General features: G+C 39.2%; 1 protein-coding gene and 1 pseudogene across 2 annotated transcripts in view; both read right to left on the reverse strand.

Moving 5' to 3' along the window:
* Positions 1-1,899: 1,899 nt before the first annotated feature.
* Positions 1,900-22,266, reverse strand: part of TRMT61A (tRNA methyltransferase 61A) — a 51,550-nt gene continuing 31,183 nt past the window's right edge. For both annotated transcript variants that reach the window (XM_034418535.3, XM_034418536.3), the window contains exon 4: positions 1,900-4,410. In XM_034418535.3, the coding sequence (XP_034274426.2) occupies positions 4,082-4,410 (329 nt within the window). In that variant the 3' untranslated portion in view covers positions 1,900-4,081. The remainder of the gene's footprint in view (positions 4,411-22,266) is intronic.
* LOC148116389 (uncharacterized) lies at positions 13,714-14,915 on the reverse strand (annotated as a pseudogene).

Here is a 22,266-nt window from a genome sequence, read left to right on the forward strand (position 1 = left end):
GGAACAAGGCATTCCAAGAAAGAACATGTAGCATTAGTCCAAGTTGAGCAGGGTCTTCCTTCCACTTCTAATTCAGCTGGCCTAGCCATTAAACGAATGTGAGCCTTCCCTTTCTTGGCAGGGAAACCCTTGTCCTACCATTAATGATGCAAGAGCTTTTGTCCTACTTTCCCACAAAAGTATTTAGTGTTAGAAGCGTGCCATAAAGATTTTCACCTCTTCTGAGGGGAAAAGCAGTCATAAGGCCAATTATGTAACAGCCTCTTCTTAGACAATTTGCTTTCCTGATTTTTAATCTGCTCAGCCGTCCTTCAAGTCTTATCTGTGCTACCCACAGTGGTTAAACAGTTACAGATTAGCACCAGAGCTGTAACCTACCTGTTCCAGGATTCATTACGTTTTTTCAGGCAGATATATTAAACAGCCTGTACCTGGAGTGGATATATCTTGTATTTATTTATTTATTTATTTTATTACATTTCTATATCGCCCTTCTCCCGAAGGACTCAGGGCGGTGTACAGCCATATTAAAACAAACCCATCACAAAAATTAAGGCAATTTGGCCGTTATTTAAAACCCTTAGCTAAAATCCCTTTAAAACCAATTAAAACCCATTAACATTAATTTATTCGGTCAGGCCGGCTTGATTGAACAATAGTCTTCAGAGCACGACGGAAGGCGCGGAGGTCGGGGATCCTTCTTATATCTGGGGGCAGCTCATTCCATAGGGCAGGAGCCCCACAGAGAAGGCTCTCCTCCTGGGGGTCGCCAGCCGACATTGCTTGGCCGACGGCACTCTGAGGAGGCCCTCTCTGAGAGCATATCGGACGGTGGGAGGCATTCGGTGGTAGAAGGCGGTCCTGTAGGTATCCCGGTCCTAAGCCATGGAGCGCTTTGAAGATGGTGACAAGCACGTTGAAATGCACCCGGAAGACCACTGGGAGCCAGTGCAGCTTGCACAAGAGAGGTGTTACCCAGGAGCGACGAGTCGCTCCCATAACCACTCGCGCAGCCGCATTCTGAACCAGTTGGAGCCTCCGGGTGCTCCTCAAGGGGAGCCCCATGTAGAGAGCGTTACAGTAGTCCAGACAGGAAGTGACAAGGGCATGAGTGACCATGCGTAAGGCGTCCCGATCCAGAAAGGGACGCAACTGGGAAATCAGGCAAACCTGATAGAAAGTCCCCCTGGCCATGGCCGTCATATGATCGTCTAAAGACAGCCGCGTATCCAGGAGGACGCCCAAGTTGCGAGCCCTCTCTGAGGGGGACAAGATCTCCTCCCCAATAGCCAGCGATGGTATCAGTTGGCTATATCGGGGCGCCGGAAACCACAGCCACTCGGTCTTGGAGGGGTTGAGTCTGAGCCTGTTCCTCCCCATCCAGATCCGCACGGCCTCCAGGCAATGGGACATCACGTCAAGGGCATCATTGGGGTGGTCTGGAGTAGAGATGTACAGCTGCGTGTCATCTGCATACAGTTGACACTCCACCCCAAAACCACGGATGATCTCACCCAGCGGCTTCACATAAATGTTGAACAGGAGGGGCGAGAGGACTGACCCTTGCGGCACCTCACAAGTAAGGTGCCTCGAGGTCGACCTCTGTCCCCCCGCCAACACAGACTGCGTACGGTCAGAGAGAAAGGAGGAGAAGCACCGCATCACGGTGCCTCCCACTCCCAGTCCCCCCAACCGACGTAGCATGATACCATGATCGATGGTATCAAAGGCCACTGAGAGATCGAGGAGGACCAGGACTGAGGAACAACCCCTGTCCCGAGCCCTCCAGAGATCATCAACCAATGTGATCAATGCCGTTGTACAGTTCATTGTATTAACTATCTGCAGAGATAAAACTTCAATGCAAGAAGGCACCAAGAATAATTTAATCTTAAAACATTTGTGGTGATCAATAAAGTTTAATCTTATATGTAAGAATGATCCAACAAAGACAGCATTTGATGATGGAGAGTAAGATATGAGAATATTGCAAACATAGCCTTTTATTTATGACTACACACAACTGTGCTTAAAATTTATTCATACAATGAGTAGATGAAGAGGTGTAATTGTTCCTGAATAACTGTTGCAGGAAGAAAGTTGCAACCAAGTCCCACCATGAAAACCTACACCTGTGCTTTCTCATGATAGAGAACCCTCTGACCATCTTGTTTGCAGCAAATGTGTTGAATTCCACTGATTCTCTTATGGAAAGTATGTCTGAAGATAAGCCTTAAGTGACTTATTCCAAGACGTAGCCCCAATGATTTATATTGACTTTTTTCAGATTATAAATGTGAGGATGACAACAACAAAAAAAAAACCAGCACTCCAAAATTACCATGGGCATCAAGAGGATTCTTCAGCATGACTTTGGCATGATTGTACTCCATACACGCTCTGCATTCACAGAGCTATGATAAACCCAGGACATAGCTTCTTGAACATGTCACAATGGCTTGGAATAGGCTCATGTATTTATTTTTTTTAAAATTTGATTTATATGCTGCCCTTCTCTGGAGACTCAGGGTGGCTTACAATGCGTTAAGCAATAGCCTTCATACTTTTGTATATTTATATAAAGTCAGCTTATTGCCCCCATAATCTGGGTCCTCATTTTACCTACCTTAGAAAGGATGGAAGGCTGAGTCAACCTTGAGCCTGGTGAGATTTGAACTTGCAGTAATTGCAGGCAGCAGACGTAAGTGGATGTTAATAACAGTGCTTTAGTCTGCTGAGCCACCAGAGCTCCTGGTGTTATTGTGTTAATTTTTTTTTTTTTTTTTTTTAATTTGATTTATATGCCGCCCTTCTCCGGAGACTCAGGGCGGCTTACAGTGCGTTAAGCAATAGCCTTCATACTTTTGTATATTTATACAAAGTCAGCTTATTGCCCCCACAAACTGGGTCCTCATTTAACCTACCTTAGAAAGGATGGAAGGCTGAGTCAACCTTGAGCCTTGGAGAGATTCGAACCAGCAGTAAATTGCAGGCAGCTGTGTTAATAACAGGGTGCTTTAAACCACTGTAGTACCAAGGCTGCAGACAAACCATGGATGGATTGAGCCACACTGTTGCTTCATTCTAAAGGGCTTCTCCATTCATTCCAGTGAAAAGATACAGATCTACAAATGCTAAAGTGTGTGCCCAATGATATCCACCCAGTGAAGTAAACGAGGAAGCTGACTGTACTTATAAGCTGCGTGTGCAAATGTGGGTGTTATATTCTGTATCTAGGGAATGTCCCCATTCATTGAAATTACATGTAATATCTGTTGTCTTATAAATTGTACCTTTAAGCAATGTCAGCGTATTTCTATACAAAAAGACTCTATTGAATCCACACTTTATTCAAAGCTCCTGTTCTTTACTAGTGAGGGCCAAAACCAACACTCTCATGTATCAGGGCTGCACCACACTGGATTCAAAGATCAGCAGGTACTTTGGAGTGCAAGGAGTGCCATGTTGTAGCCCCTTCAATTAACAATTAACTGAAAGCAGTTTTGTCCTATCACAGGGTTGGGCTCCAAAGCAGAAGGCAGTTGTACATTCCAAGAGAAAGATGCATTCAGTTTAAAGAACTGCTGACAAGAGCTTGGTACACGTGTCTCTGCACTCTGAAGCTGTTTTTGGGTATGAATAAAAAACATGTTTCCTCCATATGGTGTGATTTTTAATGGCCTTAATTGAAAGCCACACTAGACGTGTTTCGTATTCTTCTTTTTAAAAAAAAAAATACAATAAATTTCTAAAGCAAATATTCAGGCATGAAAAAAAACCTTTATGGCAAACTCTCTTTGAGGGAGAAGTGTCCACACATACACACACACAGAGAGAGAGTGACTTTTACTCTGTAAATTCCAAACTGCACCTATTAGCTATTAGCCCATCTTCCGTACCTGATAACTAGGCAAGCACTGTTTACTACAACAGCACATTGCCAAGACCGATCCGGTTAGTGCTCCTGCCTAGCTATTTAAACAGTATATCAATCTGACTATATATGGAATTGCTCTGGAAGCAGAGAGCTGGGAAAGTTACATTCAGAGGGCATACAGCAGAAACACTCTCAAGCCTGTATTTAAAATAGGTTTTTAGTAGCAAAGGTCAAATAACCAGTGTGAGCCACCATTTCCTTAAGTGGCACACCGCTCTTAAACTGTATAGTTTCCTGCTGAAGATTTGGACACAAGGCATCTTCAGTTGATGGGCTGCCTCCATCAACCCCAGTGCTGGAATCACCATCTGCTGTTTTTCCAAGATCAGGGATTTGCAAACTAATTGTTCGAACGTTGTACACTCTGAGCAGGATCTCTGAAGTAGTGATTTCAGTAAAGCCGTGTTCCTCCAAAGCTAAGCAGGTCCTTTGAACTTGCTCAATGCAAGGGGAAAAGGAACATATGCGTCCACCTACAACAGAATAAAGGAAGATGGTGAATGGAAAACCAGCAATTTTAAGAATTTCATCTCAATCAGAGTTCCTATAATGCTATTTAAAGCATGTTTCTGTGAACCATTTATTTCCAAAGGAGATTCATTAAAGCCAGTGGGACCACTCTTCTGAAGTAAATTATATAATGACTGTAGTTGTTGGTTTATATAAAAGGAGAGGGAACCTTGAATCTTATATCTTGCAGATGGTTGCAGGAATAGTTATGTGAAATGTGCAATTTTATGTATGGAAAAACTTCAACAGAATCAGGAATATGCAGAATTTAAATATTTATTTTAGACAGTAAGACTACACCATTGATCTGGTTAAAGGCTCCACAGAACTTAATGGTGCTTGCTGTTGAATAGGTACTGTTTGTGCGTTATTGAACCATCAATATATTTCTGCATCAACTCTATGTCTTGTGTACCTGACTGCCACAAAACTGGAACAGTCTGTACCTTATTCTTATGCCTCGCCCTTGATTTCTGCTCCAATTCTTAAATTCTTCACACAGATGTTAGCAGCTCATTAGAGGCAGTGACTTTCTCACAATGCCCTGTTGTGTTTTTCTGAGAAGCTCCTAATATCAGGTTTGAAAAAATAGTGACAATATATTTGAACATATAAAGTTCTTTTCTGCTGGGTAAATTATTTGGAGCCAGAGGAAGATGTTAAATTTGGCTCTCTGTTTGCAGTGCTTATTGACAATAGCATCTCTTCAACTATCCTCTCCAACTAAACAAAATGTTCAAATGAATTTCCATCAATCTAATATGGCTTTTTTGTTTTTCCTTGGCAGGAAGAACAGCACTGCATAACTTTCTTTGCCTTTGTGCAAATCTGACACTCTTTTACGGATTTTTCAAAGCTGCCTGTTTTAGTATCAGTGCATATATTTTGTATTAAATAAGAAATCTCCTTTAAGTCAAGGGTGACTCCTACTAACTTCACAGACTGGACCAGGTAGTTTTCTTGGCAACAATCCAGATGTTGTTTGCTACTGCTATTTGCAAGATGTTTCTTTGACTTCCCAGTTCACAGACCTGGAAGGTTTTTTGGGGGGGCGGGGTGGGGATGTCTCCCATCCAATATCATTAACTCTGTTCTAACTCTATACTTTCATGAAACTGGATGTTCAATCAATCATGTCATCTTATAATCATATCAGTAGAAAGCACATTTATATAAGATATGTACAAAATTATTTTCTGGAACTAAAAATGATTGAAAATTGACAAGAGTTTACATAAGCATGGCTGGATTCAAGAAGTGGTTTCTATCTCTTAGAGGAGGAGCGTGTTGCCCTCACCTTTCTTGAAAGAGGTGTTGTGGACACTGTCAATAGAATAGAATAGAATAGAATAGAATAGAATAGAATAGAATAGAATAGAATAGAATAGAATAGAATAGAATAGAATAGAATAGCATAGCATAGCATAGCTTAGAATAGAATGGACTTTGGAGGTCTTCTAGTCCAGCCCCCTGCTCAAGGAGGAGAACCTATAATATTTCAGATAAGTGACTGTCTAGACTCTTCTTAAAACATCCAGTGATGGAGCACCCATGATTTCTGGAAGCAAGTTGTTCCACTGGTTAATTGTTCTCACTGTTTGAAAGTTTCTCCTTAATTCCAGGTTGCTTCTCTCTTTGATTAGTTTCTTGTCCTGCCCTCCGGTGTTTTGAAGAACCAGCTATGTTGGATAACTTTTGCCCTGGAAACTGCTGAAGCTGCTAATCACAGACGTGGATTATGTGGATACTTTTTAGTCAGCTTTCAGGCTTGGACACATGATTGAAATAATATTAATCTTCTGTCAGGACTTGGATAGAAAGGGTGTGCCCCTCCTGGTCCCATTAGCAGAGTTCAATATTATTGATCAAGGTATCCTTCCAACCACCTGCATGGGTTAGGGTCACTGTGGAGGTGACCCCACCGTATTCTGCTCCTATCGGAATGGCCAGCTTTTATATTGTGTAATGGAAAGAAGGAATAACTCTGAGGAACAGGAGGAAGAGTTGCAACCAAGACAATAGTCAAATAAAAGAAATCTGAGTTCTTGGCCGAAATGCAATTCGCGAAAGTATCTCAGACATGATCCTCCCCAGTTCTCATGAAAATAAAGGGAAGAACGAGGAAACCACATTCAGACTTGCAAGATACTGTTACTGTAGCTTTATAATAAAAGTGATATTAGGTTGCATGTCTTTGGTTATAAATCTGGTCTATCTTGGTGAGCTGATCTACTGGGAGAACATTTAGCATCTGTGTTTGTTTCAAAATCGAGTATTTCAGGGCTTGGTGTTTTCTTCAATATTATGCAACTTCTATATGAGACTACTGGGAGAGGTAACTGATGATACTCAATTATACATTGCCAATGCAGGCTCAGCTAGAGAACAGATACATGACTTGGGACTCATATCTCCTGGCTGAATGGCAGCAGAACATAATGGTTGCTGGACCTCTGCTTAGTTTTGGATAGCACAATAGTTACAGACTTACTTAGATCAGAATGACTTGGTGATGGTAATTTATGCCCAGACCAGTACAATATGGTCTATGGCTGACTGCAGGGGTGAAATCCAGCAGGTTCTGACAGATTCTGGAGAACCGGTAGCAGAAATTTTGAGCGGTTTGGAGAACAGGTAGTGGAAATTTTGAGCAGTTTGGAGAAGCGGCAGTGGAAATTTTGAGTAGTTCAGAGAACCGGCAAATGCCACCTCTGGCTGGCCCCAGAGTGGGGTGGGAATGGAGATTTTGCAATATCCTTCCCCCTGGAGTGGGGTGGGAATGGAGATTTTGCAGTATCTTTCCCCTGCCACGCCCACCAAGCCATGCCCACAGAACCAGTAATAAAAAAATTTGGATTTCACCACTAGCTGACTGTCATTGGCAGACTGTTCAGCCAGACTGCAAGCATGAGAAACCTGAAATGGAATGTGTGGATGACCTTGGGGTAAGAAGGGAAGAAATGCTCTCTAGGAAACAACTGGGCAAGAAACACAGGATCCCCCAGTGGCTTAACAGAAAAAGAAATTTAGGAAGGACCCTCCCTAATGAATCAAGCAATAAAAATGGCAAGGGAAGCTTATACTTTCAGATTTGCAAGATTCTGTTAAAGTAGCCTTAAAATCAAATAGAATCAGTTCATCTAGTCATATTTCCTGTTTGGTTTATTTGAGAGAACTGCCATCAATCTTGTACATCTAAAACTGCAAGTTTCCTGTCCCCACTTTTAATACTTGATCCATTGCGGCGGGGGCTTCTAAGTTTCTCTCTCTGATTGTTAAGCCACTGGTGGGGGGGGGGGTGTCCTGCCTCTCTTGTCTGATTGGTTTCCTAGGCAGCATCTGTTCCCTTTATTCCTCAATTACAAAATCTGAGGCTGCAAGGTGACATCTATCTCAATGTCTTTCGGTAGGCTTCTGGACCCAAGGGGTAATCCTACTCAGCATGATTCTGCTTGTCTTGACTAGACATGTTAAATGGATTTTCTCAAGATCCCTCTCCTATCGTATGACTGTCACTGGGTGTTGTGCCTTGTGATTCTTGACGAGTGTATCTTGGCTTTTTATATACACTGAGAACATATGCACCAAAGGCAAATTCCTTGTGTGTCCAATCACACTTGGCCAATAAAGAATTCTATTCAATTCTATATACTATATACTGTATGAATGATCTCCAAGATATACCTGACCTCTTCTTCTGTAATTTTGGAAAACATTAAAACATGCTTTTTCAACAGACTATTGGCTCCTAATGATGAACAATGGGCAACTGTTTTATTGACCAATATGATTAACATTTTAAAGAAGGTGAGAGTAGAGTTATTAGTCTATATCGATTATTTTTATTGATGACTTAATTCAACATTCAGAGTTGGTTGACTAGGATAATTAAAAAATGTGGTTAATAAACAAAATGTAGGAGGTATCTCAGAGAAATTATTACTTTTATAAGTTCATTAATGTTAATTTGAATGCCAATGGCTTATGAAAGCAAGACAGATAGTTCATAATTAGTGTTCCTAGGTCTACTCATTCCTCTGGTAATTAATGCCAAAGAAAAAAGAAAAAAAGACAGGAGATACAAAAATAAATAGTTGATAAAGTCTTGACCAGAAGGTTTACATTATGCAGTAGAACAGAATTAGAGGAACAAGAGAAGAAATGAAGAAAGTGCTTGTTTAAGAAACTGTTTTTGGAGGGGGAAAAAAGATATTAAGTTTAATTTTGTTTACATTCTTATTTTTCCAAACTTAAGTTTATGTTGTCTATTTCTGCACCAATTTGAAAAAAGAACCTGCTTAAATCATATTTATATTTCTCCTAAAAGGAACATATACATGTTATGTTATGTTAAATTCAAAAAGCTGTCAGTTTTAAAGCATAACTACATTTCAGACTAAACAGTAATTTCAAAATGCAAATTATATTCACATTAAAATGGTAACTCCCCATCCCTTTTGATGACAGGTTAGATGTAACTTCATTCTGCTTAACACAGATGTGTAGAAGAAAGTATTATGTCATTCTAGAATGCAGTTAAGGGATCTTTTAATATAAATAATATAAAATACAATATTTTAGATTTAAGTTCATTTTCAAAGAGAAAATAGGCAGCCAGGACTGGTTGAGCTATTACGGAATATTAGTTTTATTTTCTCTGAGACAACACAGCATTTAAAGATCTGTTCCTCCCCAGTCTAAATCAGATTAGACCAATATAGTACTCCAGGATTCTATAATTTTATGACTTGGCTGGAGACAGGATATTTCAAGTATGACAAGCAATAGAGCAGAAAGGCCAAAGTACAAGAGAAGCAAATAAAGATAATGTACTTTATGGAAGAGGATATATTTCTAACATTTAAGGAGCCACAACATAGAATAGATTTAGTCTGGCTTATAGTTTCACAATTTAAATTTTGCCTTATCAAATTAAATTTAAAACTGATTGGTCCACAGACAAATGCACTCAGATATGGATATCATCTTTTCATCCAAGAGTAAACAAAATGACTAAAAATATGAAGGCACAAAGACACAAGAAATATTAAAAGATTAATTATGGGACTCCAAAGGATTGATCTAATTCTTTACTTTGTGTCTCACACAATAGGTAGTCCTGGGTGGACCGTAAGTAGCATGTGAAGGAAAGGAACCTCAACTTTGCTCAAACTTTGACCCATGCTCTTAATCTATTCCAGAATGTTCTCCTATCTTCAAACTTTCATTTCCCCACTTTTCATTATCTCATGCAAGATGATATATACTTTCACTTTAGATTTTTTTTAAATTATCTATTTGTAGCAGTAAAGAGGTGTGTGTGTGTGTGTGTGTGTGAGAGAGAGAGAGAGAGAGAGAGAGAGAGAGAGTATGTGTGTGAGATTTCGGGAAAATTGCATAAAAAAAGAATGTGATTTCATACTAAAAAAGTTTTCATCCCCTTCTTCAGAATATGGCTATAGTTCATTCTAAACTTTCCATTCACTTTGGATAATTGTGTCATTATAAAAATATCCATTTTATTAAAAAAAATAATGCCTGTTCATACATGTTTTGTTATAATCTGTAATTCATTTTACTTAATCTACTACAGGAGTGTCAAACTGGATTTCTTCAAGGGCAGTTCAGCATTGTCCTTCTCCACGGCCAGCCCGGGGGTGGGGGGAGGGGAGAGACAGGACGGACACCTCCTACAGCACCCTGCTGACCAAAATAGGGCGCAGGGGGCTACACGCGGCCCCCTGCACCCCATTTTGACTGGCTGAGTGCTTCAGGAAGCTGTCCAGGCCAAAAACATGCCGCCCCATTTTGGCCGGCAGAGGCACCTTTGCTATTTCCAGATCGGCCCCACGGGCCAGATTTAAGCACCCTGCGGGCCGAATCTGGCCCATGGGCCTTGAATTTGACACCCCTGATCTACTACATGGTACAAAATGTATATCCAAAAATCCACAAATCACAAAATATCCCTATCATACTAAGACCTTGAAAAGAGATGCCATTTGCAAAATATGAGAATTTTCTTATACTTAATTGGCACACGAAGTGTGGAAACAAAATGGCAGGACAGGGTCCAGATCCAACTAGCTACTGAGTTGGAGGTGTCCCAATCTCTGCTGAAAATTCATAAAATATAACAGCAAATGCACAATCTTTTCTTAATGGTTTTTAAAAATATGCATCTTGTCAGCTATCCAGCATAAGAACGCTATTTTTTTCCCCAAATGTTTTATTTATTCTCAAATAACAAAAGTATAGAACTTCAGTTCCTTCACATGCTCTTGAAATTTTTTTCTGAATCCATGCCTTAGGCTATCACTTGCTAATATTTTTTTTTAACTAAAGAAAAATTAAAATAATATAAATCATGTAGGCAAAACATATTTATGGGAAATAACTGAATAGAAAATATATCTTTACTTCAGAATTTGGATTATTTTAGCAGGTGTTGGTGCTTTCCTCCAAAAGAAGCAGGAAATAAAATCTAATCAATAAGAAAAAAGCATCGGTGACATCTAAAAGACTATTCTGACATAAGCTGTTGTGGACCACATTTTACATCACTAGATATAACCTCATTAAAGCTCATTAAAATGGAAGAAGGAATAGTAAGGCCTGGAGATCCTGAAAAAGAGGCAGGATCTAAATGTAATAAACAAAGAAACTGGATGCTGTTGGCTGGTGGAGGGGAACAGCTAAGAAGGAAACAAAAAAGACCAGAACACATGTCCTCCAGCAGCAACCCGCAGAGAATGGTATGTATACATTATACAGAATAATCTCGTATGCTTAGATGGAGAATTCAGGAGACTTTAGTTTTCTAGCCAAGAGTCCTCACATTTTTCTGAACATATAAACTGACAAGAGACAGCAACTCCCAAGGTTAACAGATTGAGCAGATAAAACAGAAGTTTAGCGCAAACCTTGTTGAGCCACACCTATTTACAGAGAGTTTATTTTATTTATCATTGTAATGGTCAAGATCTTTTAAGCAGAAGGAGGCTTGCTTGTAAATAATTCAGCTTTCTCTGAATTTCTCTCTCAGTTTATCCCAATGTCACCTCCGCAGTACTGAATAGCATGATGCAGATTTACTCAGAAAAGGCATGTGGCCAAATCACATGACGGAATTAAAGGAGATGCTGTCCTGCCAGAAAGGCAGGCTGGCGTGATCATGGTTATGATGTAGCATCTCTGCAATACAGGCCTTTTGACACAATGGGTTTTAATGGGGGTGGGGGACCCAAAAGGAAAAGAAAAATAACAGCGGGTGTGGTGTACATTGTTTTGCTGCTCTTCCCTCAATTCCTTCCCAACTCTCTGCCTTGCTTCTGAAGCTTCTAATGGAACAAAATCCTTTACAAAAGACTGTTATGTAATCCAGGATAATAATATAACCTGCCTGCTAAAAATAAAGTATAATAGGGGCACTATATTGGTTTATATTTAATTCCTTCTTTGAAACAGGAAGAGAAAGATAAGCATCTAAACATGCCATGGAAAAAGCAGAATGATTCACAAATTAGACAGAATAAGGAAGCATATTTTGGGACCCACAATTTTGAATCTTCCCTACAAAAAAAAGTACATGACAAAATGAGAGTACAGGCTGAAACAATTCTGGCTAATAGTTTGGTTTTCTCTAATCTACTGCATTTCAGATGCATTGGAATCACAGTTTAATTTTCAGAATTCCTAGGCAGTCCATTAGATGCAGTTCTGTCAATGTGAGGAAGCGCATTAAATAAAAGCCAGGAAAAATGTATAGGTGTAGCCCATGTTTATGTGTTTATATGTATAGAAATATCTGTTTTCATTTTTTAAAATGACATCCATAATGTAGAAGCAACACAAACACATTTAATTCATTTCTGTGGATAAAATAGTATTTTTATATCTTGGTCCTCAAATCAAGGATTATACATATACATTTCCTGAGACTGCACTATTGTTAAAATTAATGAAACAATTAATTAATTTTAACTCTTCCCTTCTCTAAGAAACAAAGGACCGTGTACTTTCTCTTCCATTGTCTTCACAATCCTTTGAAGTGCAATAAAATGAAGGATGGGCCACTGGTCCAAGATTATCTGATGAACTTCTTAGCTAAAGGGGGATTTGACTCTAGGCTCCAGTGGTAGTCTAGTATTCAACCGATACATAAATTTTTTAAAATGGCTACTTTAAATTGTGTATTTGAGATTGAATTTTATAAAATATCAGCAGAACAAACAAACCTTACCGAGTTGTAAGTCACAAAGATACTTCTGACATTTTTTTAAAAAAATGTATTCTTTTAATAAAAATAATTAAATAGGAAGGGGAAATGCAAATGTATCAGCTTTTATATTACATTTTGTTTATGGGAATGACTCTGAGCTACCTAAATATTCCACTGAATTGACCAAGGAACATCCAAGAAGGCTGGTTCACTATGTGGTGGTGGTGGTATAATAATAATAATAATAATAATAATAATAATAATAATAATAATAATAACAACAACAACAACAACAACAACAACAACAACAACAACACAACAACAACAACACAACAACAACAACAACAACAACAACAACAACCGTGTTGCTAAGATCATTCACTGGAAATTGTACCAGAAGTTTGGATTTGAGTACAGCCAAAACCACTGGGAACATCAGGTTGAGAAAGTTTTAGCGAATGAGAAACTCAAGATCTTGTGGGACTTTAGGATTCAGACTGACAGGCACTTGGTCCACAACACACCTGACATAACAATAGTTGAAAAGAAAAAAGTATGGTTCATTGACATTGCAATACCTGGTGATGCACAGATTGAAGATAAACAGCAAGAAAAAATCACAAAGTACCGGGACTTGCAAATTGAAGTTGAGCGACTGTGGAAAAAGAAATCGTGTGTTGTCCCGATTGTAATTGGAGCCCTTGGAGCAATACCCAAAGGGCTACCCCGCTATTTAGAAATTCTAAATTTTCCGGACTTGAACATTTTGACTCTACAAAAAACCACCTTACTCGGAACAGCTTACATCCTCCGACGATACCTTAACAGTTCCTAGGTCCTTGGTTAGGACTCGAGCTGCTGAGCTATTATCCAGCCTCAAAGGCTGTGAATCTCACTAAAGATTAAATTATTATTATTATTATTATTATTATTATTATTATTATTATTATTATTATTCTACACAAAAATGACAATATGCACAGCAAACGAGATGACCATGCTGGATTTCGTATCCCAAATCACTAGTCGAACACTTCCCAAGCATTTAGGACTGCGTGATGTGTCGGTGAATTATGTGAGCAGATCCTAGTAAGGTGGCCTTCTGCAGCTGAACAATGGTGATCTTGTCAGCGCCAATTGTTTTTAAGTGCTTGCCTAGGTCTTTCGGCACAGCACCCAGTGTGCCGAGTACCACTGGAACCACCTGCACTGATTTATGCCAGAGTTTCTGCAATTTGATTCTCAAGTCCTGATATCTGGTGACTTTTTCAAGTTGTTTCTCGTCGATTCTGCTGTTACCAGGTATGGCAATGTCGACGATCCACACTTTTTTCTTCTGCACAATCGTGATATCCAGAGTATTGTGCTCCAAAACTTTGTCAAGTCTGTTTTCGGAAGTCCCATAGTAGTTTTGCATGCTCATTTTCGACCACTTTTTTAGGCTTATGATCCCACCAGTTCTTTGCTACAGGCAGATGGTAGTTGTGACACAAGTTCCAGTGGACCATCTGAGCGACTGTGTTATGACGTTGTTTGTAATCAGTCTGAGCTTTTGTCTTGCAACCGCTCAGTATATAATCAATGGTTTCATCCGCTTCTTTGCAGAGTCTGCATTTGGGGTCATCAGCAGATTTTTCTATTCTGGTTTTGATTACATTCGTTCTGATGGCTTGTTCCTGGGCTGCAAGAATCAAGCTTTCTGTTTCTTTCTTCAGTGTTCCGTTGGTCAGCCATAACCAGGTCTTTTCCTTATCTACTTTTCCTTGGATCTTCTCAAGGAACTGTCCATGCAGTGCTTTGTTACACCAGCTGTCAGCCCGAGTTTGCATCGCTGTTTTCCTATATTGAGTCTTGGTTTGCTGCATTTTGAGCAGCTTCCTCTTATTGACCTCCATCAAAGCTGGTTCAACATTGTCTTTCACATAATCTGCCAGAGCATGCTTCTCTTCTTCGACTGTCTGCTTCACTTGCAGAAGTCCTCTGCCACCTACTTTTCTGGGCAAATATAACCTGTCGACATCACTACGCGGGTGCAGCGCATAGTGTATGGTCATCAGTTTTCTTGTTTTCCTATCCAGGCTGTCTAGTTCTGCCTGTGTCCAGTTTACGATCCCAGCAGTTGTTGTTGTTGTTGTTATTGTCATTGTACGTGTATACACAGTATACCCATACAACGAAATTTACTTCACACCCAAAGACCAGGTCCAACACACATAACAATCCCCAAACACACCCCCACCCACCACAAATTCCCCACCCCTAAACCACCCAAACATCCACATTTAACCCATCAGGCCCAACATAGCACCCATTTTTTTAAAATCACACTAGGAAAATGCCAACTATGCCCCTCCCCAGAAGATTGCCTAATTCCATGGCATAAGATGTGCCAGGTTATGTAATGTCTTGAATGTCTACTTAAAGATGCAACGAAGTGTAACGAAGATGCACTTAAATCTAAAGAAAGACATTCTAAGAAGACAAAGGCTTCTTGGTTCTACCAGGAAAAGGTACTAGAAAAGAGATTGTTAAATGGAGTTTATCGGTAAAAGACAATGACAAACATTATGGAATTCAGCCCTGTACAGAGCTGTCACTGAATAATTAATTCCATTACTGCTCACTTGGTTATAAATGATACCACATATGCAATGCTTAGATCTACTCAGGAATTAAAACAGACAGCAACATGGAATGCTTACTTATCATTTATCATGTATCTTTATATCCAATGATGCCCCCTTTCCCCTTTAAATGCTAAATCTGTTTTCCACCTCCTTTATCCTTTGCTCTAATTCACTGTAGAGGCCGTTGGTTAAATTTTTATATCCAGAAAATAGGATGCATGTCATTGACTACAGTCATTAAAATCACCGAACATCTGGAACAGATATTTCTTGCCAACCCAAACTGTTTGTGCTTCTGTGATGCCCGGTGCATTTTAAAGCGGCACAGAAGGTCGGGAATCTAATTAACAAATCACAGCTAACAGATAATATATTCAGGAGATTTGCCCACAAACGGATGGTGGTTGTTGCTTTTAAAGCAAAAGCTGTAAAAAGCAAGGGGTGGAGAGAAGGAGATGCTCTAATTCTTGGCATTTATGGAAGGGTGGGGGGGAAAGCATTGTGAAATGTCACCTCACAATAAAGGCTTTGTGCTCAGAGAAAGCGCTAGGGAGACATGAGAGCAACTAACAATTGTTTCCAACAGGCTTTTAAAGCGTTTTGTGTTCAATGGTTTATCCTAGAATGCGATGCACTAATGAACATAAAAATGGTGTCTGGTGATATATGCCACACTCTAGATAAGGAAAACATAAGACATTTCCAATCTTTCAAAAGAAAGAAAAACATCCGTGAGTTGTTGAGATGTTCTTCCTAGGCTAGGCTGCACAAATCATCTGTATCACCCTGGGGTTGTTGTTTTTTTTAAAAATGTTTGGTGAATCTACAAAACCTTGTATGTCACTATAGCTAACAGATTTCCCAGCTGGGAACTGATTTGTTAACAGTACAAAGCAATCTCTAAAAAAGAACTGTAGTTTTCATTTATGAATCACATTCCACAGAGTTCTCAAGTTAAAAAAAAATAGAGGAATTTAGTTTGCATATGTATTGTTATTAAAATAGAATTAAATGGCTATTTTAATATTATCAAATATTGGCTGTCAGCATTATAAAGATGCTCCAGCCACATTTTGATGTAGTTTTACATTAAAATATAAAATATGGTTAAGGATTTGTGAATTTAAACATTTATCATTATGTATTATTAACAATGACAACGATTTGTTCTTCGATGATATTTCCCAATAATTCTCAACATTACATTACATACAGGGGTGAAATCTACTTACCTTCCCTGCTGGTTCGGAAGTGGATGCACCACGTGCATCACATGCACGCGTGGACCCTCTGCGCAAGCGCAAACCCTTCTGGGCATGTGCAGAGGGTAAAAAACAAGTTACTTCCTGATTAAAACCAAGAAGTAACGATGACCAGGTGGGTGGGCAGAGCCTTGCGCTGCTGTCGCTACCGGTTCTCCGAACCATGCACCGCCATCGCTACTGGTTTGGCCAAACCTTTCCAAACCGGTAGCATTTCACCCCTGATTACATATCTATATCTTACAGGGCGCTAATAGAATTATAAAAGGTTCTAAAAGTATCAATAGAGAGAATGAAACATCCACAACAACACTATTTCTTGTCAAAAATTAAAAATTCAAATACCCGACAAATGTCTAGCCAACCTTTTATTTCAGTTTCCAAACAGGGGAAAACCCACCATCCTTCTAATTAATTAATTTAAATCCTGAACTGTTCTAATCAACAAGAAATATCTCCTAAAGTTCTACTGATATTTATCTCCCTCTAAGTCTTAAAATTTGAGCTCTGGAACAGAAACAAAAACAAATGCTTGGTCTGTATTATGGGTAAGCCCTTAAGTTATTTGAATAGGAGGGCTATAAGCAAAATCAACAAAAAATATGGAGCATGAATCTACTTTTTGCTTAAAAGAAAAAAAAAATTCCACTAACATTTTCAGTCAAGGAAAATTTCTGTCCTTGAGAATGTTGGTGTACAGTTCCTGCAGGACTAATCTCCACCACAGAGATTCCCTAGGGAATCCTATCATGGGAACAAAAGCCTAATGAGAGCTATGTGTGCCGTGTGAATGCCAACCTACCTTTTCCTCAAGTGGCTCCTTTGAGTGTTTTTCCCTCCCTTCCCTAAAAGCTACCACCACGCAATTTGTTTAATGAGATCTGTATGTCAGCCCAAGTTGATATAGTAATTATCGCAGATTAGTCCTGCTCACATTGGAAGCTGCGTGAGCCTTTTGATCTGAGGGAGCTGCCTTTAAGAATAAATGCTCTATCTAGAACTGTTGTGATGGAAAGACAGGAAAAACAATAAGACAGTCTGAAGAAATTCTTCTGTCCCACATCCATTCAATGCAGGGGGCAAATTGTTTTGATGGAAATGACTGAACTGTCAAGCTTCCTATTCCTTAGGCTGGAGAAAGAGGTTAGGCAGGAGGCCAGCAGACATTCTGATTCTGAGTTTGTGCAGATCAAAGAAGAGAACCAAGAAGGTGAAGAAAAGGAAGCAGCACAAGAAAAACATTATCCATTTGGATAGTCTGCTGTATATAAAAACTGTATCAGAGTCTCTTGGTAATTCATGAATTCCCATACGCTCATTGTTTCTTTCACAAAGCAAAGAGAATTTTTAAAACTATTTTCAATAAATACTTATTAAACATAAAATGATAAATCTTTTCAGAAGTCGAGGGTTTTTTTTTCTTCTCGTGATAGAAGTGTTGAAGCCGAACTTCAATAATACAATTGAAATTGCTACGATTGTGCTATTGCACTATTGAAGTTTGACTTCAACACTTCTATCATGAGAAAAAAAAACCTGGACTTCTGAAAAGATTTATCATTTTATATTTAATAAGTAATTATTGAAAATAGTTTTTAAAAACACTCTTTTCCTCTTCATTTTTTTTATCACTTGTAAGTCTGGGGGTTTGCTTTCCAGTTTTTCAAAAACTCACAACCTGGAATGAAACATGGCTAAATATTTACCTGGTGAGGTTGAAAGAAAGGAACATATATAGGGAGTCCTTGACTTATGACCACAATTGAGCCCAAAATTTCTGTTGCTAAGCAAGACAGTTGTTAAATGGGTTTTGCTCCATTTATCACCTTTCTTGTTACAATTGTTATGTGAATCACTGCAGTTGTTAAATAAGTAACATGGTCATTAAGTGAGTCTGGTTTCTCCATGGACTTTGCTTGTGAAAAGGTCACAGAAGGTGATTACATGACCCCTATACACTGCAAGCTTCATAACTACATACCAGTTGCCAAGTGTCCAAATTTTGATCACTTGACTGTGGGAATGCTATAACAGTCATAAGTGTGAAAAACGGTCATATGTCACTTTTCTTCAGTGCCGTTGTAACTTTGAATGTTCACTAAATGAATTGTTGTAAGTCAAGGATTGCCTGTACAATATATTTGACTTTTGGATGTGTTCAGACAGAAATGCCACTTTTTCTTGAAGTTGTACGAAGATTTCAGGAGGAACAATAAACACATATCTAGGATCACCATATACCTTATACAAGGCCTAGGATCCTATTTCAAGATTATGAACCTCATGGGCAAATGCTCCAGGAGGTCATCTCACCCTATTTTCAAGAGTGACCTTCAGCACCTCGCATGTTTGTTTTGTGTGGTTGTCATCCATTGTCTAGACTCTAGACCTTTGCTACCAAGGAGGGCTTTTATAATTGGTATATGGAACTCACAGAAAATCATGAGATTCAAGAGTTTGAAAGCATGCAGTGCTTTCATTCCCAAAGAAAGGTAAGATCTTTTATTAAGGATTTCATGCTAAAAAAAAAAAGAAGGCTATCTCAACAGATATAACTGGATATTGTCTTCAGTGGACAAATACATTTTCCCATTCCAAGTAAATTTCCTAGAAGAGCTACATGAGGTAACTTCTAAATTTTAATCCTTGTTATTTCTGAGTTGTGCTGGGAAATATCCACTCTGGGGAACCAACGTCTATTGATATGGAGCAAAGATAAAGATTTGACATTTTTCAAATGGGATGAACTTCAGTTCCCATCAGGTCCAGCTAGCAAAGTAAGAAATTGTGGAAACTGTGATCCAACCTGGAAAGTTGGCTTCCCTTTGTGAGTAGGCAAAACTGAGTGACAAGTCAGCTAGAATACATATGATGCGGCATATGGCAATTTATTGTTTTTTATATTTTACTTTCATACTAATTTTCCCAAATATTAAGAGTGGGCAGCCCTCTGGATTTTCCTTCAGGGAATTCAGTATGCTTCAAAATGTCATTGCAACATCACAACCACAACAGTAAATTACTAGGATCTCAATGTGGGGGTGGGGGTGGGAAGCACTGATGGTTTGTGGGAGTGAGGCAGCAGTATCCGACAACATCCTATCCACATTTGCTCAATGTTTAGAGCACACTAAAAATACTGCCTTGGCAAAGAGGGGACAGAATGTCCTTTAAGTGAGAAAGTATGTGGGCAAACTGACATTTTGCCGACAAGGAAAACTGCAGGATTTAACTCCCAGAGGAAACTCTGTGTGTATATATGCATTCACATGCAGGTGACTCTACTCCTGCTCTTGATTCATTACAATGTGCATTCATTATCAACAAGGTTATTATGATTAATATTTCCAATATTAAATACAATGGACAGCTTAGCTTTCCTACGCAGTTTTTGGGAGAGAGAAAAGATTTATGACGTTTCTCACATATATCCATCTGATGGGAGATGTACATTCTCACATTTGTATAATTCCCTTTCTAATGCGCCTCTTCTTCTGCTTTATCCTCTGCCTTCTTTCTCAGTGCAAAGCAATTGTTAATTATTCAAGACTTTTAATGCTGCAGTCAGAACACTGTGCAGATTAAAATGTGCATAGTTTATTCTAACACAACACCTAGATATTTTAGTACAGAAGAAACCTGACCTGATACCGGTATTTATTTACCAAAAAAACCTCCCAATCACTTCCCATTTGTTAGAGAGACTTATTGTGTGTGAGAGAAAGAGGGTACTTGTCCTCAAATATAGAAACTATCAAGCTGCCAACTGTGAAAGACAGATGTACGTGCATATGTGTGTAAAATGCTACATGTGCACATCTAACATTTCTCATTATATTTCTCATTATGTTGTCCTATGAAAGCGATATCTGGCATGCTCTTTAGCAGTGTTTTTCAAACCTGGCAATGTTAAGATGTGTAGACTTCAACTCCAGAGTTCCTGAGCCAGCATCTTAAAGATGCCAAACTTGAAAAGTACTGCTATAGAGCAAGGCATCCTAGATGCTTAGCTCAAAGTTCCTTTTAGCAACTTGATGAATTGAGAGTTAAACTGAACAGGATTTTATTCCATGTTCCAGAGCAAGTTACAATGCCCCAATTGTGTGATCTTTAAGACTTCAATTCTGTTAACCCACCCAACTGGACTTTGAACTCACTGGAAGGGGAAAGAGCCTATGGAAATTGAAGTCCAACACTTTGGAGGGCACCAGGTATGGAAGGTCAGCATGCAGAATGTTCACCACGGAAAGCCAATTATCTTTCTATAGAATGCTATAGAGCCGTGATAGTGAACCTATGGCACGCGTGCCAGAGGTGGCATGCAGAGCCCTCTTTGTGGGCACATATACCGTCTCCAGCTGCTCTTCGCGCAGACCAGTTGTCTGGTGCACATGCGCACGGCGGAACCCAGCCAGTTGCTCTCTTCTGGGTTCCGGTGCTCCAACATGCACAGGTGCAGATAGTGTGAAATCTTATCAATAAAAAAAATCACTAAATATTATTATTAAAATGGTATAACCCCAGATGCATGCATCCCTCTCCCCAATTATTTAGAGTAATCCTGTATTTAATGCAAATTCAGAATCAGAGTCTTAAGCTCCACCTACTAGATACAACAAAACTCACTATTGTTTTTCCGAACAAAACAGCCCTTGATCTCGCCTGGGATAAGCAATGATCATGGACTTCAGTTCAGTATCCCATCCATTTGTTGGAAACATGAATGAATCAGGAACTGAAATGGATCTAAGGTTGTCATTGATGAAATACATAGCAACAAATCTCCATGACAATTCAGTCAAACATTGTATCTATCTCTTCTACATATAGTTGGAGGCTGGACCTTTGCTATTTCCAAGCCGGCCTCATGGGCCAGCTCTAAGGAGCCCATGGGTCAGATCCGGCCTGTGGGCCTTGAGTTTGACACCCCTGCTCTACTGTATATTGATAGCCTAAAGAAGTTTTTTAACACTGAGTTGAAACGAAAATCAAGGTACTGTAATGAATGTAATGAAAAAAATATTTATCAGCAAACGCTAAAGGGATGAAGGGAACAGAGAGACTATGCAAGTTCAGCAAGGAAGCAAAATCTGCAGTGCAACATCTTTGGGATCCTCCAAAATTCCAAAAATGAAAAGCACTGTTGGCAGAAAATAAGGACCTACAAAAAGGCACGGCAAGCGTTATTTCTAATTCTTCCAGCTCTTTGCAATATAATAGGTTGGGAGGGAGGTCAAAGCATTCTGAGGACAGGAATAGAAGCAAAAGATGCAAGCTTAACAGACCATTAACTCTCAGCCTATTAAAATAATGAGCAAAGCTTTTCAGAGATCAGGACTGAATCATAGCAGTGGAGGAAAATGCACTCTTCCTCCTTACCTCCTTGTTAGGGATTTGTGGAATGTGTAAAATAAAAATTAACATCCTCTGTCAAATAGAATGGCGTATGTATAGATCACGGTTAACATTTAGCTTAGAGTAGCATTCTCCAATTTGTTCCTCTCTAGATTAGTGGTGGACAGATAAGAGCATGACTTGGTATTTACTTTCTAAAATCCATCCACACAATTGTTAATGACATGAAAGGCTTCTTCTCATACAGTTTAGTTCTAAGAATTCTGATGAATAAGTACAAAATACTCATTCGTGTTTTTCCCCCTGAGAACTAACAAAAGGCATCTAATTTTGGAAATAGTTGGCAAGATTTGC

Source organism: Pantherophis guttatus, chromosome 1 (genome assembly GCF_059756535.1).
Source record: "Pantherophis guttatus breed Tessera chromosome 1, ASM5975653v1, whole genome shotgun sequence".
In the NCBI taxonomy this organism is placed as follows: domain Eukaryota; kingdom Metazoa; phylum Chordata; class Lepidosauria; order Squamata; family Colubridae; genus Pantherophis; species Pantherophis guttatus.